Here is a 19,096-nt window from a genome sequence, read left to right as displayed (position 1 = left end):
CACCAGCCCTAAATCCTCACCAATCCAGACTACCATAGCCGAATCAGATTCCTACAGTCTCAAATTCCCAGCCAATTTAGATTCCAACAGCCTTAAATGCTTCCGAATCAGACTACCGTAGCCCTAAATCCTACCGAATCAGATTCCCTCTGCTCATATATCCCCCTAACTCAGACTCCCACATTCCTAAATCCTCCGGAATCGAATTCCCACGATCCCTAATTCTCCCGAATCGGATTCCCTCAGACCTAAATCCTCCGAAATCGGATTCCCCGGCCCTGAATTCTCCCGAATCGGATTCCCTCAACCCTAAATCCTCCGGAATCGAATTCCCACGGCCCCTAATTCTTCCGAATCGGATTCCCTCAGACCTAAATCCTCCAGAATCGGATTCCCTCGGCCCTAAATTCTCCCGAATCGGATTCCCACGGCCCTAAATCCTCCGGAATCGAATTCCCAAGGCCCTTAATTCTCCCGAATCCAATTTCCTCACCCCTAAATCCTCCCGAATCGGATTCCCACGGCCCTAAATCCTCCCGAATCGGATTCCCACGGCCCTAAATTCTCCCGATTCGGATTCCCAAAAGTCCTAAATTCTCCCGAATCGGATTCCTTAAGCCCTAAATCCTCCCGAATCGGATTCCCACAGCTTTAAATTTCTCCCGAATCAGACTCCTACGGATCCGCTCCAAACATGCATTTTTAATCGTACTTAGATTCGCGAAATCAGCTTTTTAAAATATTTTTTATTTATTTAAACCAATCTACAGGTTATTAGATATACCCTTATGGATTGTTATATAAACAAGTATTTGAAAAGTTAATTAAATTAAGATATAAAAAGCATGATCAAAACGTAAGTTACATATTGTAAACAATATAATTATATAATATAAATAATGATTATATCAGAGTGACAAGACATTATTGCCCTGTCGGTAAGTTTCACCTTACAAAATGTGGGCTAATTTTTATTTTTTTTAAAATTTATTTCAGCAGAGAGGGATTATTTTTATTATATATATATTTTTCTTATTTAGGAAACATACAGTACGGTTACATCGTTTTATATTTTACACAGTTAGACTCAACTCTAATGGACCAGCGAAGTTTCCATATTATATAATAATTATATGTAAGGTTATCAATGAAAGTACAAAAAAAAGAAAAAAAAACATAAATGGAAGATTAACATATTACAACAGAGGTGAAGAAAATTTTTGAGAAGGGAATATGGAAGTCTAGGCATCTACAGGGCTTATGATCTGTCAATGGCTGGTTTAATTAAATTACAAATTTAAAAGCTTCAATTAAATTAACTTAACAATAGAATCACCATGTAAAGCGCCCTCGAGGTATTTTATTTCGAAAATGGCGCTGTATAAGTTATCCATAATAATAATAATAATTAAGTGGCCACTTTGCACACTGCGTAACATTCACCGTTCCGCCCATGTTCGAACATCCGCATTTCCTCGACTCTTCCATCTGGTGTCTTTTGTGAAGTAAAAGAGTTGAAACCTTTATCACGCGGGTGAGATTCATCCGGCTGAACCAAATCACCTACTAGGCAACGCCTGTTAACGAAAAGGCGGACTGTAAACGAAAAACGAATTTCATTCAGTTTTGTGAAAGGGAAATATTTGAAGAGTGGATGGGAACATGGAATGGATACCTACCTTTAATATGATGTTAATGTTTTTCAATTTCGAACACTGGATGACAAAATGAACTATAAAATGTAACGATGTTCAATAACTCTCTTCGCCGTAGAAATTTATTTGGTCCATTTTGAATAAAACCATATTCATATACATTTATTATTTTGGAATAATAGCGTAGTTTTATCACAAATATACACGCACGGCGCTGTGACCTTGGACTCTCATACAAACAGACACACACACACACACACACACTCACACACACACAAGTACACGCGTAATATTATTATTATAATCCACTCATATCAGGTGTTTTCAGTGCATAATAATGTCGGCGCTTTAGGGGGACCGTACACGGACCGAATTATTTTGTCGGACGATTGTAGCGGCAAACAAAAAACAAACAAACAAACCATCACCAGCAGAGAGGATAGAACGCCATAACACTCTATCTTGGCATACAGACCTCGCTTCCTCTACATTCATACATCTCCTCCTAGAAACCTCAGACAAAACTTACTCTTTCATACTGATAACCATAGAACTAACTGTGGTTTTCATTCCTCAGGTCTGCCAACAAACATACCAGTCTTGATTTCTTTGATAACAAGTTGTCTTCTTTCAAACGATCACTGGAACAAATTCAATTATAAACACCTCTCTCCCGCTTCCACTCCCACAAAGTCTACTATATACCATTGAGTCTTGCTAATTTTTTAATAATAATTTTCTATGCATAAATGTGTCCATAAAAATGTTACACAGTGTGTAAAGTGGCCACTTAAACCAGCTAATGACAGGTCATAAGCCCTGTAAATGCCTAGACTTCCATATTCCCTTCTCAAAAACGTTTTCCCTCTTTATTGAAGTAAAGTTATAAAACGAGTCTGATTTCTTTTTTTCTCTCGCAATACTATTCTTAAACTTTTCTTTATATTCAAAAATGTTTTTCCTTTTTTTGTTTTTTCATATTTATGTATTTATTTCGTTAATATATTTGGTTGCTTATGTGTGTTACTATTGTTATAGTTATGCAATTTTATAATTTTTTGTTATGTTTTTATGTATGTATTTTTTTTCTTCATATTTATGTTCAATATATGTTAAAGGCAATTTATGCCGTTTATGTAAAATAAATAAATAAACAATATTTTGAGTTTGTCCAAATTTTTGTAAACAAGGACTGGATTCAACTCCCTGGGGAGCTGTTTATATTAACATTCAACTACAAAAATTTGGACGAACTCAAAATATTGTTGATAAATTACCTGGTCCATGAAGAAGTATAGAAATTGAAAAAATAATATTTTCAGGCGTTGCCTAGTATGTAGGTGAAATAATTCAATTAGATGAATCTCACCCGCATAAAAAAAGGTTTCAGCTCTTTAACTTCTCAAACATCAACAGATGAAAGAATTGAAGGAATATAGATGTTCAAATATAGGCAGAATGGTGAATATTACACAGTGTGTAAAGTGGCCACTTAAACCAGCCATTGACAGGTCATAAGCCCTGTAGATGCCTAGACTTCTATATTACCTTCTCTTAAATGTTCTTCATCTCTGTTGTAAAATGTTAAATTAATAAAATAAATAAATAATTGAAATGATAATTGAGGTATGTTTTCTAGAAACTCACTCAATACTATAGTAAGAAATAGGAGCAATAAATCATATGCCAAACGTATTGAATTAAATTATACAAAAATACATAATGAAAAAAAAAACATAAAATTATCAAGATATATAAAAAGCAAATAAAAGTTAAAGAATGGAAGGAAAGCAGATTTGTAAATTTTTGCTAAATGCTACTCTCGAACTTTAAAAAAATGGACAACCTCGTCCCTATCGATGTGCAGCAACCGATTGCAAACACTTTTCTTAAATACATCGGCACTTGTGGAGTTCTTTATGGCTGCCGGAAGTTGATTAAAAAAAATCGCAGCCAGGAAGGTAAAGTTTCTTTGAGCTAGCTTCAAGTGAGTGGTTGGGCCAAGGTAATTAATCCTTCCCGCTGATCGCGTCTGTATATGTTGCTGCGTCCTGACTTTATCGACAGATTTCCAGAACTTCACAAGTGCCTCCTTGACGATTAGTTGCCGCACATCTAGAACTTTACAATGAGGAATTCCACTGTTTTCTAATTTATTTATTTTTCCAATAGCGTACTATTTAATTTTTTTTGTGCGTTATTTACAAAAATATGATTTTTTAAAGTGACATTTATCAAATACCGCGCCAAATGACTGTAATCAGTGTGTCACTTTTCAGTAGTGACGTCACGAAACGGTTGGCGTTCTTACTTTCACTGACCTAACAAGAATCTATGGAATATTGCTTTGATTACTTCATTTAGTTGATCGTAATTTGCTCATTTCCATGTTATGGTTGTTTTTACGAACGTTTCGATTTGGAAAAACCTAGAAAGTTGACATAACTCTGATTGAAATGTCAAATTATACTCTGTTTTTTCTATGGTCAAAACGTTCCATGGTGTAGGGGTCAAGACGCTTGACTCACAGACGGAAGGTTCCGGGTTCGATTCCCGGTGAGAACACAAAAATTAAATGTGATTTTTCTCAAGCCTGGGTGTTCTGTGATGTAATTCACCGCTGTAATTGGGCCTCCTGGCCTGTTGTGGTGCAAACAAAATATATTATTATATTATAAGGTGCGGGGGCTTTAAAGCGGAAACCGTAAATACTACACGTAGATATAAGGAGTGACGTCATTATTTACGATTTTAAAATGAATACTATTTTTAACATTTTTTATTTATTTTTGCGTGCGTTTTTGAGATATTTCATCCTACTCCAAAATTTTTAAATATTCACGTGTACACGAAAACATTTTTAAAATTTAATTCCGGGTTGGGCTGGAATTCCTCATTATCAAACAATGCTTTTGAAGGATAGCGAAAAGGTACTTTTTTCATTGTTTTAAGCACGAGTTTTCGTACTTTAAAAACTGGGGTAGGAGCTCCGCCAACCCTCAACCATCAAATCCTTCATCTGAGGATGTACGTCATTTCCAACTGCTGTTCCACATGCGTCATTTATATCTTTGCCGCTTGTAATAGGACTCCGCCCACTGGGCATCTCACCGAAGATTATTCTTCAGAATATAGAGCTGTACGTTTTGTTTGCTAAACAATCTTTGTTTCCTTCGGAATTCCGAGCCGGCCGAGTGCCAAAAATTTCCTTTACATAACATATTATATGTTAGAGAAAAACTACTCGGCTAAGGTCAGCATTTGTTTTATCCGGACAGAGGTAAACTTGTCTGGCAAAGCTGTTGAGTGCTTTTTCCGCGAGGAAATTAAACTGTTATTCTTTCGAAACAGCTAAAACAGTTTCACAAAAAAAAAAGCAGCTATTTTATTTATTTTACAGACACATACAATCAACGACAATGCCCAATGTAGAGAATCTGCTACATACCGATAATCGGTGTATAAAAGTTATTTTTTTATTAAAAATAAATAAAAAAAATTTGTTTTTTTTACAATAAACATAAATTATAAAACAGAGTATTAAAAAAATAAAGCATAATTACGTAACAAATAAATACATATTAATAGTACACAAAAAAATCTCACAAAGGCATGGCCTGTTCGTGGTACCCCTGTATATAAGAAAATGTTAATGAATTTTTGCTCCTATAACAAATAATGGACAGTCATAATATTTTTGTGTAACATAAGAAAGAAAAAATAAGATATTCCGTAAAAGATGTGGTATTTTTTTTTATAGTATTTAAAAAATCAAAAAAATATTCCTTATTAAAAGGCAACAAAAGAAATTATAGAAAAAAAGCGTTCGTATCTTTAGTTTGAATCCAGGATAGTGCGTGTTTTTTAAAAGAAGGAAAATTTTGAAAGTTTGTAATCAATGAAATATTATCAGTAAAAAAATAATAAAAAAATGTTGGGTCCATAAAATATGCATGTCTCTGCGAGCCTCGTTTTACGATGTGGTATTTTTAAGTAAATACATTTTGGTTCTTGAATATATATTTTAAACATTGAAAACAATATATTTGTCTTAGATCTAAAAGTTTAGCTCCTTGGAACAATTGGAAAGAGGGAAAAGTGCGATTTTCGTGAAGCATTATTTTTAATATAAATTTTTGAACAGTTTCTAATGGTTAAATATGATTGTTGTAAGTTCCCCCCCATCCAATTATTCCATAGGAAAGCGATGACTGTACAAGTGCATAATATACCATTTTTATCGTATTTAGCTAGGCGTAAATACTTAGTCTTTTGAAGACATATTTTAATTATCTTTATTCCCGTTCATCGTGTTGTCCTCGCGTGAGCCGCGCCGCGTCACCGGCGCCGTCCGGTGTGCAGTCGGCCAGTCCGCCGGACGCGTCTGACCCGCGACGGGTGGCCTAACATTCAACTAGGAATTATATCATTTCAAATGACTTTATTTTTATCGCGAAACCGCGTGTTTTGTCGCTCGCGCCCGCCGCGCGAGCGAGACGGCGACGCGCGACGGAGCGGGACGGGTGACGCGCCGCCGTTTTACCCGGGACCGCTCAAGGCGGCTCGCTTAGCTGAGCGGGGAAACGAATCGCCGAAATTACTCGATGCATATTCGTAAATAGGGAAATACACATTACGTTTTTTTTAATACATTATTTATAGTCCTTAAAATATAGCTTGATAAAAACGACAGTTGTCATAAAAAGTGACGACATAACTTTGTAGTAACGTCTAAGGAGTGATTTATATTGACGCACGAAAAATCATTCGTATCTGGCGTGTTAATTTATTTGTGTAATACAATGCTTGACATATAAATCAACATAATTATATAGAATCAGCTTTAAAACTAAAATAAACCTAATTAGTAACGACGTTTTTACAAGGTTCATCATTTAGCAAAATTGTCAGAGATGGTCAAATTGGTCAATGTAAATAGATCGTTGATGGATGCAGAAATAGAGGAAGACCGAGAAAGACATGGCATAACCAAATCCAACAAATACTCGAAGATGGACATGTCAAAAGTCGGAATAATCGGCGCGCGTGCATTAGAAGATGTATGAGTGTAGAGGAAGCGAGATATGACTTCCAAAATTAGACTTCCATTTAGGAAAAAGGCAAAGTCACAAAATTCAATTTTATTTAAAGCAATTAAAAAGTATTACGAAATGGAAAAAAATATTTATGAAGAAAAAAACATATCAAAATTTAAAATAATGGTCAAGACATGTGTGATAAACAATTTATAAATTAAATATATTTGCAATGTTATTATTAGAACACACATAACAATATGTATGATATGTGTGCCCTACTTTAAGATTTAAATAAATAAATATGTATGCAAAGATAGAGTGTTGTGGCGTTCTATCCTCTCTGCCTATCTTTACGGGAAAACGGCGTGATGGTTTGTTGTTGTATCATCCTATTTATTGCATTTAGCTGGCGGTTGGCCAGCTAAATGCCAAGACCTTTCTTTTCAGACTTTTCAGTCGCCATAGTAATTGTAATTTTATTTTTACTTTTTTGTATTAGATACTCCTTACTATTTTGCAAATGCAATATATTGTCTATTTTTTTTTATAGTAAACGCCGATTTTCGCCAGTGAACTGTATTTATTTACGAGGAAAACAAAAAACAAACTGACACGAGCGTTGACTTAGAGATTACACACGCGTTGACTTATGACCGCGATAACTTAAGCATGTTTTATTTATTTGACACTTTATTTATTTATTTATTTATTTTATTTTATTTTATTTAGAAAACATACAGTCATACAAAATCAGTATTAAAAACAACAATTTTTTAACATAAAAAGACCAATTAAGTTTTCATAAATTAAAAAGATATAAACATTAAATGTGACAAAAAATAAAAAATAAATAAGAATTTTAAGTGAAAAAAGGATAATTGTTGACATTTGCGTTTTCCATGGAGGTAATAAATTAAAATAAATAAAAATACCGAATGTACACTCCGAGCCATCCACGCACACACATGAACGCACATATAAAACATACACAAACATATACATTACATGCGGCACATATACATAGCATAATATACATATACAATATATATACATACATATAAGGGGCGGGCATATTGCCTTAAGGCAATTTCTTCCTGCCTACCCAAACTGTTCAGTTTGAGAAAATTATTAATACATGGACATATTGAATCTTACAATTTTATTCAAAAATTAAAAGCAAAGATTAACAAAAATAAATATATGTACAAAAAAATTAACACTATACTTTGAAGAGAGGTGAGGGGATGGGAAGGAAAGAAAAATGATAAAGGAACAATTTAAATATTTAGATAGTGACATTTCAATTTCGACTTAAATGTAAATAAAGAAGGGGCGTCTCTAACATTAGTGGGTAGGTTATTCCACAATCGAGCGGCTACTACTGTGAAAGAGGAGGCAAGAATATTAGAGCTGACAGGGTATTAAAAGGGTTCTCTCGTTACTAGAACGAAAAAATAGTCCGTGTTGTGAAAGAGGTTGGATGAGCTCTCTCAGACAAACAGGCGAAGTGGGATTATTTAAAATATTGTGAAGAAGTTATAGAATGATAGAAGTTCATTATTGTTAATTGTGATCCCTCAAATGCTTAGCATGTTTTTAAGCACGTCGATAGTTATTTGCGATTGAGCTACAGGCGCCACAATCCGGGGAGAAAATACTGGAATACGTTTTTACGAAGAAAGGTTAGACGGCGTTTTTCCTTGATATGAATTGGTGAAATCTGGTACTGTCGCGTGGCGCGCGACGCTCAGAACACACAGCTGAACATCGCCCAGTCGGCAGTCAGACTTCCTCGCCAAATGTATTTAATATATTATACACACGGATTACATATAAAAAAATATTCATCGTGTCGGGTGTTAGTTAGCATAAGCTGTGTCACGTTTTTTCTAAATTTAAAAATGAGCACCGAAAGTTAAAGAAAATGGTAAAGATTCATACGTCATTCGAAAGACAATTTTCAGTTCTACAAGATGTTGTGTTAGCTTTTACGTTGGACACTGCTGGATGGCGGATGGCGGATGGCGGCTGGCGGCCTCTTCCAAACGTCTCCATTCCTTCCCATCGCCCGCTTCCAACATCCACGTTTTACCGGCCCATCTTTTCTGTGGCCTTCCAGCACTTCTTTTGCTCGCCCATGGTCTCCACTTTATCATCCCGGGAGTCCGCCTGCCGTCATTTCGTCTCGCCGAGCGCCCTGCCCCCTGCCATTTCAATTTCGCTGCACGATCCATGATATCCACGACTCCGGTTCGGCGCCTTATTTCTTCATTTCTTATTCTGTCTCTTAGACAGACACCGAGCATCTGTCTTTCCATGGATCGTTGCGCGCATTTTAATTTCTGGCTACTTTTTTGTGTTATAAACATGGTTTCTAGTCTGTATGTTTTCACCGGCAATATGCACGATTCAGATACTTGTCTTTTCAAGCATATAGGGACTAGTTTATTTTCAAAAATATATTTAAGTTTGCCGAAAGCAGACCAATTCTTCTTGGTAACTTCGCTATCTGGTTATCTTTACCAAGTTTGACTTTGTGTCCTAGATAAATGTATTCATCAACCACTTCGATTTTATTATCGTTAATGAAAATGTCTCGCCCTGTTGGACTCATAGTCATTGTTTTATGAAAATTCATTTCCAATTTTATTCGATTACAAGCCTTCAAATTAAATGTCAAGTGGACGTCCAAATGTTAAGACAGGCTGGGATATCTATCTTCCCAGGGCCCCGATTACGATGGGAAGTTAACATTTATCTTCAATTTTAACTTAACAAACAAACAAACGATAAAACGCCATATCACTCTTTTTTAATTATTTTTTTTACAATATACATTAGAGGTAAAACAGTAGTAAAACATAAAGGAAAATTACATAGCAGGGGCGAACCGTGTATAGAAGCGATTATGCGCAGCTTACCATTATATTTGACTAACTATAATAATGTTCTATTGTAACTTTATTTACAGAAAAACAAATAAATAATTCACATTTATTTTAAATCATTTCCACCGTTTGTATTTTTATCCTAATATAAATAAAAAAATAATAAAGCGCGTCCAGCGCCTGCGGTGAGCCAAGAAACCTGCCGATTATTCCAGCTTATTTTTTCATACAAATAAGTATACTATATTTTGAATGTATTTGACCCAGTGCGGGTTTTTTCTTCTAGATTTAACTTGCAGATTACACAAATTATTTGAAGCTTCTCTATTTGGAAAACAGTATTTCAAACATTGTTTCTTAAGGACTATTTTTCTTTGAGATGGTACTTTTGACATAAGACCATAATTACTTTCATGCATCATATTGCGGGACATGTAGCGCTCCACGCGGCCATTTTTAGCACTATTAATTTCTAGAACAATTCGGCCAGTTGACATTTCAATTGAATACCTAATATCGACTGAATTCACAGTGGTATTTTTTAATGAATTATATATAAAAGTAATGGATTATATACTCGTATCTTTATAATATAATATATCACGAAGTTAGATCGTTTGAGTTGATTTCATGGGTGAGAGTTGTTGTATCACACAGAAGCACAGAAAAATATCAATTTATAGTATATATTACTTACATTATATTATGTATCTTCTATGTAGGTACAATATATGATTTTTTTTTATAGCTTACCTGTAAATAAAATCACCATTCGCCACTGTTACATAGCAATGAAATACATATTAATAGTAAAAATAGTAAACAAAAAAATCCCACAAAGGCATGTCCTGTTCGTGGGTAGGGTAGGGTATACAAGAAAATGTTAATGAATTTTTGCTTCTATAATAAATAATGGACAGTTATTATATTTTTGTGTAACATAAGATATTCTGTAAGAGATAATGTTTTTTTTTATAGTAATTAAAAAAGGAAATAAAAAATATTTTTAAAAAAAGTAAAAATATTCCTTATTATTAAAGGGCAACAAAATAAATCATAGAAAAAAAATGCAAAACAAAATAATAAAATAAATAAAAAATTAAACAATTTCAAAAATTGAGAAAATATAACACTATTTTTTCAAAAATAAAAACACAAAATTTATAAACACATGCACACATTAAACATACATCTTTATTTACAAAATACAGCCAATGCTAATTATGTAAATTTATTTGATAGTTGATAAAATTTATCCATTGTAACTAGATTACTAATCGTCTTATAGCTACAAAGTGCATAGACGAGTGAAATTCTAGCAACTGAAAATTATCAATAAATTTACGACGATTAAAAACGATTATATGATTAGGTGTCCACGGATGGTTGCATTATGATCGCGAATACGATAAACGACCATGGTGAGAAATTGTTATCACGTCGCTTATTAGCACGTCGATAGTTATTTGTGATTAAGCTAAGGCAATTAATATCGTGATATTCCTTCGAACTCTGAATAAAATCAAACTAAAAAAGAATTCAATATGAGATCGCAAGTTCCCCATACTTGATTGCGTTTTTCAAGTTATACACGTTGAACAACACTGATGCTGATGATGAGAATTTCGAACGTGGGAAATTGAATTGTGAGGTTATGTGACGGTTGTGACGGTGAAGTGATGAACCAGTGAACCAGTGAACATGAGGATACCGGCTTCGAGAAAGTGGGCGAAAACTGGACACGGGAGTAGCTTAGTGGTAAATATATTGGCCAAATAATTTCCCTGTTGCCTGTGTCCGCGGGGATGTAGAATACAGTTCATTATCATTATTCCATTTCCGCACCTAATGGTGCATGCGGCACTGCATTTTTTAAATGAAATATTTTATATTAATCGTGTTGGGAATCGAACCCGAAACCTCGCGTGGTAGACAAACGCGCTGACCATTACACCACGAGGCCGAGAATACAGTTACAGATAAAAGGCAAGGAAATCATACGATTTTGCCTTTTTTTCGTAAGTAGTTCTGTTTAACAATGATTATCTTAAATTATTATTTTCTAATATATTCAGTAGTTCTCATTAAAAATGACTACATAAAATAATTATTTTCGAAAGTATTCAGTTCTTTTTAAAAATTATTGCCTAAAATATTTATTTTTGAAAGTATTATGTAGTTCTTTGAAAATTATTTTCGAAAGTATTCAGTAGTTCCTTTTTAAAATGATTACTAATATAATTATTTTCGAAAGTATTCAGTAGTCCCCCTTTAAAAATGAGTACTAAAATAATTATTTTCGAAAGTATTCATTAGTTCCCTTTTAAAATGATTACTAAAATAATTATTTTCGAAAGTATTCATTAGTTCCCTTTTAAAATGATTACTAAAATAATTATTTTCGAAAGTATTCAGTAGTTCCTTTTTAAAATGATTACTAAAATAATTATTTTCGAAAGTATTCATTAGTTCCTGTTTAAAATGATTACTAAACTAATTATTTTCGAAAGTTTTCAGTAGTTCCCTTTTAAAATGATTACAAAAATAATTATTTTCGACAGTATTCATTAGTTCCCTTTTAAAATGATTACTAAAATAATTATTTTCGAAAGTATTCATTAGTTCCCCTTTAAAATGATTACTAAAATAATTATTTTCGAAAGTATTCAGTGGTTTCTTTTTAAAATGATTACTGAAATATTTTTTTTCGAATGTATTCAGTAGTTCCTTTTTAAAATCATTACTAAAATAATTATTTTCGTAAGTATTCAGTGGTTCCTTTTTAAAATGATTACTAAAATAATTATTTTCGAAAGTATTCATTAGTTCCCCTTTAAAATGATTACTAAAATAATTATTTTCGAAAGTATTCAGTGGTTTCTTTTTAAAATGATTACTGAAATAATTATTTTCGTAAGTATTCAGTGGTTCCTTTTTAAAATGATTACTAAAATAATTATTTTCGAAAGTATTCATTAGTTCCCCTTTAAAATGATTACTAAAATAATTATTTTCGAAAGTATTCAGTGGTTTCTTTTTAAAATGATTACTGAAATATTTTTTTTCGAAAGTATTCAGTAGTTCCTTTTTAAAATCATTACTAGAATAATTATTTTCGTAAGTATTCAGTGGTTCCTTTTAAAAATGATTACTAAAATAATTATTTTCGAAAGTATTCAGTTCTTTTTATAAATGATTGCCTAAAATATTTATTTTCAAAAGTACTCATTAGTTCCCTTTTAAAATGATTACTAAAATAATTATTTTCGAAAGTGTTCATTAGTTCCCTTTTAAAATGATTACTAAAAGTATCATTACAAAATCCAATATTTTTAATTTTCATATCCAATAACTAGAGTTTTGTCATATTCAGAGTTAATATTAAAATTATGTTCAGTTTCAATTGAATGATTGGGAAAATTGCAAAATCTTTCCAAAATGCTTTCCAAAAAAAAAAACAGAGAATTTCTTGGATTCAAGTGATTTTGTTCAGATCTCATTGAACGTGAAAAAATTGCTCGCAATTGGGTAATGTGTGATTTAAATATCATATATCATTATAAAATACACATTTAAACATCTGGAGATAATGTTATCTGTCATATGTAGGTATGGATGTACGCACGTAGATATAGAATTTGTCGAGGTTTTTCATGAAGAAATAATTGATCTGAACTTTGCCTCCAGTATGCTAATATTTTTAAAGTGAATTCTGTCTTCCACTAGAAATAAGTCTGAATTGTTTAACTGCCGCACATTCACGGAGACTGGACCGCCGCGCACGTGCAAACCGCGAGCCCACTGCGTGATATCGCATATATATATTGTTGGATAATTTATATAGCGCCATTTTTGTGAAAATCACCCAAAGGGCGCTGTACAATTAATAAATATCCCAGCACGTCTTGCAGCTACAGAGCGCATGGACGGTTGGGAGTCTAGTTCCTTGTTTTCAATTAAGATCAATTAAAAATAATAACAGATAGGAGCTAGATTACAGGACGTCTTGCAGCTACAGAGCGCATGGACAGTTAGAAATTTAGACCCCATTTACGCATTTTAAAAATTGACAAATTAATTTAGTGTATTAATGAAATATAAAAAAATAAAATAATATGAATAATAAAAAGAAGTATGATTACAACAGGTCTTGCAGCTACTAATCGCATCAACGATTGGAATTCTAGACCCCATTTACAAAATTTAGGTATTTTAATGATAATGATTGCCACATTTCACACTGCAGTGTTCACACAAAATACAATACAGTGGATCTATAAATATTTTTACGATTATTTCTTTATTTAATACAAATATACAGGGTGTTCACTAAACCCTGTCACATCCGAAACCACGATGATCAGTATGAGCAAGAAGACATATTGGCACATTAAAATAATTTTTTAGAACAAATCAAATTTTGAAAAATAAAATATTGAAAAAAGCAAATGGTTGCTAAGTACTGCAGGGGAGAAACGAGGAGGAGGGAGGGGGGAGTCTGATACTGCGCTGCGCTACCCTCACGTCTCCCCTGCAGAAGTAAGCGACCATTTGTATTTTTTAATTAATTTTTTTTAAACTTTTCTTTTTTCTAAATATTTTTTAAATATGCTAGTATGTCTTCTTGTCCATACTGATCATCGTGGTTTCGGATGTGACAGGGTTTAAAGGACACCCTGTATATCCTCTGATTTTACTAATGTCCGTACAATCAAAACTCTTTATTGTTCGACTGTTCGCCCTCTTCTTGAATATGCCTCCTAGAATAGTGGTCTGGTCTCCATTCTATGTGAATGGCATAAATCACATTGAATCAGCCCAACATCGCTCGCTTCGAAAAGTAGCGTGGATGCTCGGACTAGAGAGAGGTCATTATTCTTACGCTGATACAGAGTCAATGTTCAATATTTCTAGTCTACAAAAACGTAGAACTAATATTGACTCCATAAATATGTTCGGCATACTAAATGGTATAATCGATGTGCCATCATTACTGGGACAAGTCAAATTCCATATTCCGACTCGTAGGTTGAGAAACAACAAAGTACTGCTCATCGATCAGCATAGAAAAAACTATGGCCTGAATTCTCCAATGACCCGTCTTTGTCGTATTGTCAACTCGAGACAAGATCATCTGGACTTTTTTGGTTTAAGTTTACAGCGGTTTAAACGAGCACAAAATAAATAGTCCAGATCTTGTTTCGATGTCCCTTATGTTTGTCAATGATTCTTTTTTTTTTTTTTTAATGTTTTAAACCATTCTTTCATTGTAATATTTAAACCCTATAAATTGTATATGTGGACAATGTCCGTTAATAAATAAATAAATTTGTATACTGGCTCCTTTCGAGTTTCTACGTAAGACACAATACATTTAATTGTAATTTATTAGCCTCGCAAAAAAAAGCCAAATGACATTAAAAAAAAAAAACATTCTGCACATCGCTTGCTTGACGTTTGCCACATTGACTATAGTCCTTAAAATTTCGCTTGATTAAAATGATGGTCTACCAATGAATAAAATGACTCGCCTACAGGCTGTACTAAATGCGGCAGCGAGACTTATTTTTGGAATCTCTAAATGCAGCCATATCACTCCACTACTTCGGGAATTGCACTGGCTACGTTTTCCACAGAGGGTGGAATACAAACTCTGTCGGCTTATGTATAAGTCACCGCACAACTCTGCTCCAGAATATCTGAGGGAACTCTGCATTTCCGATGAACTAGCTGACAGACGTCTTACGCTTAGATCAGCTACATCTCCGTCGAAAGGAAATGTTATTATACCTCTACGCAAACAGCGCACTATATTCGGCGAACGTGCATTTGCGGTCGCAGGCCCCACGGCACGGAATGCTCTCCCAGCAGAAATCCGAAACTGTGAGAGTGAAGTGATATTTCGGAAGAAACTTAAAACCCACTTGTTCTCTAAATCATTTGAATAAATTCTTAGCATGTGGTGGAAAACTAATATGAAAAAGTACATTATTTTTCTTAAATTAAAAAGTTAAAATTAAATTTATATCTTTATATAATCACTTTGTAAAGCGCCCTTGAGGTATTACATTATGAAAACGGCGCTATATAAGTTATCCATAATTATTATTTATAGCTGTCAAACTCATGTCAATAGTGATGGGAAATTACTGATCATTGATCATGTACGGATCAAATCGATTTTATCAATTTTTTTAAATGCAAACATGAAACTCTGTTTCCGAAAATTGATATAAAAACGCAAAAACAAGCCTATTATAGTGTGCTTAAGACAATTATTCACCAAAAAATAAGACATTTATACCTTTTTCCATGAACAACATCAAATAAATTATTTTTTTGTTCGATCGATTTACATTGACCAATTTGTCCCATCTTTAACATTTTTGCAAAAGGACGTAACCTTGTAAAACGTCGTTAATAATTAGGTTTATTTTAGTTTTAAAGCTGATTTTATATAATCATGCCGATTTATATGTCAAGCATTGTATTAAAAAAATAAATTGACATGCCAGACACTAATGATTTTTCGTGTGTCAAAATAAATCACTCCTTAGACATTACTACAAAGTTATGTCGTCACTTTTGCTGACAACTATCACTCTAATCAAGCTGTATTTTAAGGACTATAATTATGCGCGTCCGAAACAGTCCACTTTGAAGAAATCACCATTGGATATAACACGCTTATGTAGTTCTCGCTCAGCCACCGTACGGGCTGGGCGTGAAATATAGTTCCTCTCCAACCGTAGCTTATAATCTTATAATAAATTTAAAAATAAGTTGTTATATGTTAGAAAACAATGAGTTAATGTTTATAAGTCGTTAGTGTGTAGTAGTGTAGTCATGTTTTAGACAAACAGTGGAAAAAAGAAGACTATTTATTTAACAGCATTGTTTTATACTTTATTCTTAACAAAATATGTGACAAATAGTGAACAATGGAAACTTTAAAAAAATAATGCGCCTGTAACCTTTGAATCATAAAATTTTATGTGAATCATTAAAACCGTTTAAGAATCCATCAGCTTTTGACGCAAAAGTACCTAAATTTTGCTATTTGGAACACTACACCCATAATTAATAAATTACAACAGTGCTATTAAAAGTGAACTGACATTTATTGATAAATACATACAATTTCAAATATCTGCCTTCTAACAACATACAAAATGATAAATCAAACTTCTATAACTAACTTATACAAAAAAATATTCATTTAAAAAGGTGAATTGAACAGGAATGTTGCGTCTCATAAAATGAAATAATACGGACCAAAATGGACACCAAGTCGTTGGAACAATAGGCATAATCCCCCAGTCTACACACGTGCGTTTCCAGAAATTCTCCAGCAGCCAGTGGGCCACATGGTGACGGTATCTACCTACTGTCTACAAAAGATTCTCTTCGGACATCTATCTCCCTTTGTTAACCATGGAGTTGATACAGTGCTTTATTTATTTAGTTTTTTATTGCTTAGTTCTTGGCATGAACACTTGACAAACTTACTACTATGCTCTATTTTTTATAAATTTATTGATATCATTCTAACTTTGCTAGAATTCCACTCGTCCATGCGCTTTGTAGCTGCACGATGATTGGTTATCTAGCTTTCATATACCAACTTTAAAATACCTAAATTTTATAAATGGGGTCTAGAATTCCAATCGTCTATGCGCTTAGTAGCTGCAAGACGTGTTGTAATCTTACTCCTTTTTACTATTCATATTATTTTTTTATTTTTTTTAGTATCATTAATACACTAAATTTATTTGTCAATTTTTAAAATGCGTAAATATGGGGCTAAATTTCTAACTGTCTATGCGCTCTGTAGCTGCAAGACGTCCTGTAATCTAGCTCCTATCTGTTATAATTTTTGATTGATCGTAATTGAAAACGAGGAACTAGAATCCCAACCGTCCATGCGCTCTGTAGCTGCAAGACGTACTGGGATATTTATTAATTGTACAGCGCCCTTGAGGTGATTTTCACAAAAATGGCGCTATATAAATTATCCAACTATATATATATATATATTATGCCAGTATTTTTTTCTGATCCTCAAAAATTTCCGGCCTTTGCCCCCCTGGGGTTGCGAAACGTCGTACTTTCACAGTCCTCTTGTCTCTTGCAGGCGTCCGACTTCACGGACATCGGGGACTGGCCGACCCTGGGGGGCGCCCCCGCCACCGCGGACGGGCCCGTCCAGCCCCCCGTGCCGCCCCCCGCCCCCGCCATCACCAACAACATCAACAAGGTAAACTATATCTTCCCATCATTCAACTCAATTAATTTATTTGAATATAACATATTGTTCCACGAAGCTAAACTTTTAGATCTAAGACAAATATATTGTTTTCAATGTTTAAAATGTATATTTAAGTACCAAGATTTATTTACAAGTAATTCAAATAGATCGAGTCAAAGAAGGAATCGTGTGTTAGAAATATTACACATTGTAAAACGAGGCTCGCACAGAGACATGCATATTTTATAGGCCCAAAAATGTTTAATTCTTTTTTTACTGATAATATTTCATTGATTCCAAACTTTCAAAATTTTCCTTCTTTTAAAAAACACGCACTATCCTGGATTCAAACTAAAGATATGAACTCTTTTTTTCTATCATTTATTTTGTTGCTCTTTAATAATAAGGTATATTTTTGTGTTTTTTTTTAAATATTTTTTATTTCCTTTTTTAATTACTATAAAAAAAAATACCATATTATCTTTTACAAAATATTTTATTTTTTCTTTTTTATGCTACACAAAAATAATAACTGTCCATTATTTATTATAGGAGCAAAAATTGTGTCTTGTCGCAAGAGGCTAAATTAGCAGTTCATAATGGAGTTCTGGTACCAACCCTAATGTATGGAAGCGAAGCATGGAGTTGGAAAAAAAGGGACGAAAGTAGACTGAATGCTGTTGAAATGCGATCCCTCGGGCGAATGTGCGGAAAAACAATGTATGATAGGTGCCCCTAATGTCGAAATTAGAGCAGAATGCAAGGCTGAGTTAAGCATTATCGACAAAATTAAGAAAGGTCTTTTGCGATGGTTCGGTCATGTGGAGCGAATGAATGATGAAAGAACGGCTAAAAAGATTTATGATGCGAATGTGTCTGGTTGTAGAAGTCGAGGAAGGCCGAGAAAGACATGGCATGATCAAGTACAACAAATTCTTGAAAGTGGTCATGTGAAAAGTCGGAATAATCGACGTGCGTGCATGAGAAGATGTATGAATGTGAAGGAAGCAAAGGAAGTGTGCCAGGACAGAGTGGTGTGGTGTTCTATCCTCTCTGCCTACCCCTCCGGGGAAATGGCGTGATGGTTAGTTAGTTAGTTAGGAGCAAAAATTCATTAACATTTTCTTGTATACCCACGAACCGGCCATGCCTTTGTGGGATTTTTTGTTTACTATTTTTACTATTAATATGTATTTCATTGCTATGTAATTATGCTTAATTTTTTAATACTCTGTTTTATCACTTATGTTCATTGTAAAAAAACAA

The 19,096-nt window shown here is 33.6% G+C and overlaps 1 protein-coding gene across 6 annotated transcripts in view; it reads left to right on the top strand.

Moving 5' to 3' along the window:
* LOC148281978 (la-related protein 1-like) overlaps positions 1-19,096 on the top strand; it is an 84,774-nt gene that overhangs the window by 22,785 nt on the left and 42,893 nt on the right. For 3 of the 6 annotated variants that reach the window (XM_088225811.1, XM_088225810.1, XM_088225809.1), the window contains exon 4: positions 17,717-17,839. In XM_088225811.1, coding sequence (XP_088081937.1) covers positions 17,717-17,839 — 123 coding nt within the window. Of the gene's footprint in view, positions 1-8,467; positions 8,622-10,870; positions 11,341-17,716; positions 17,840-19,096 lie in introns of those variants that run through there. The other 3 variants (XM_088225813.1, XM_088225814.1, XM_088225812.1) reach the window with 3 other exon arrangements.

This window comes from Micrasema longulum, unplaced genomic scaffold, assembly GCF_059751315.1.
Source record: "Micrasema longulum isolate JH-2025_06_02 unplaced genomic scaffold, ASM5975131v1 h1tg000388l, whole genome shotgun sequence".
Classification (NCBI taxonomy): Eukaryota; Metazoa; Arthropoda; class Insecta; order Trichoptera; family Brachycentridae; genus Micrasema; species Micrasema longulum.
The sequence above is the reverse complement of the archived record's forward strand: the minus strand, read 5'-3'. Positions and strand labels throughout refer to the sequence as shown.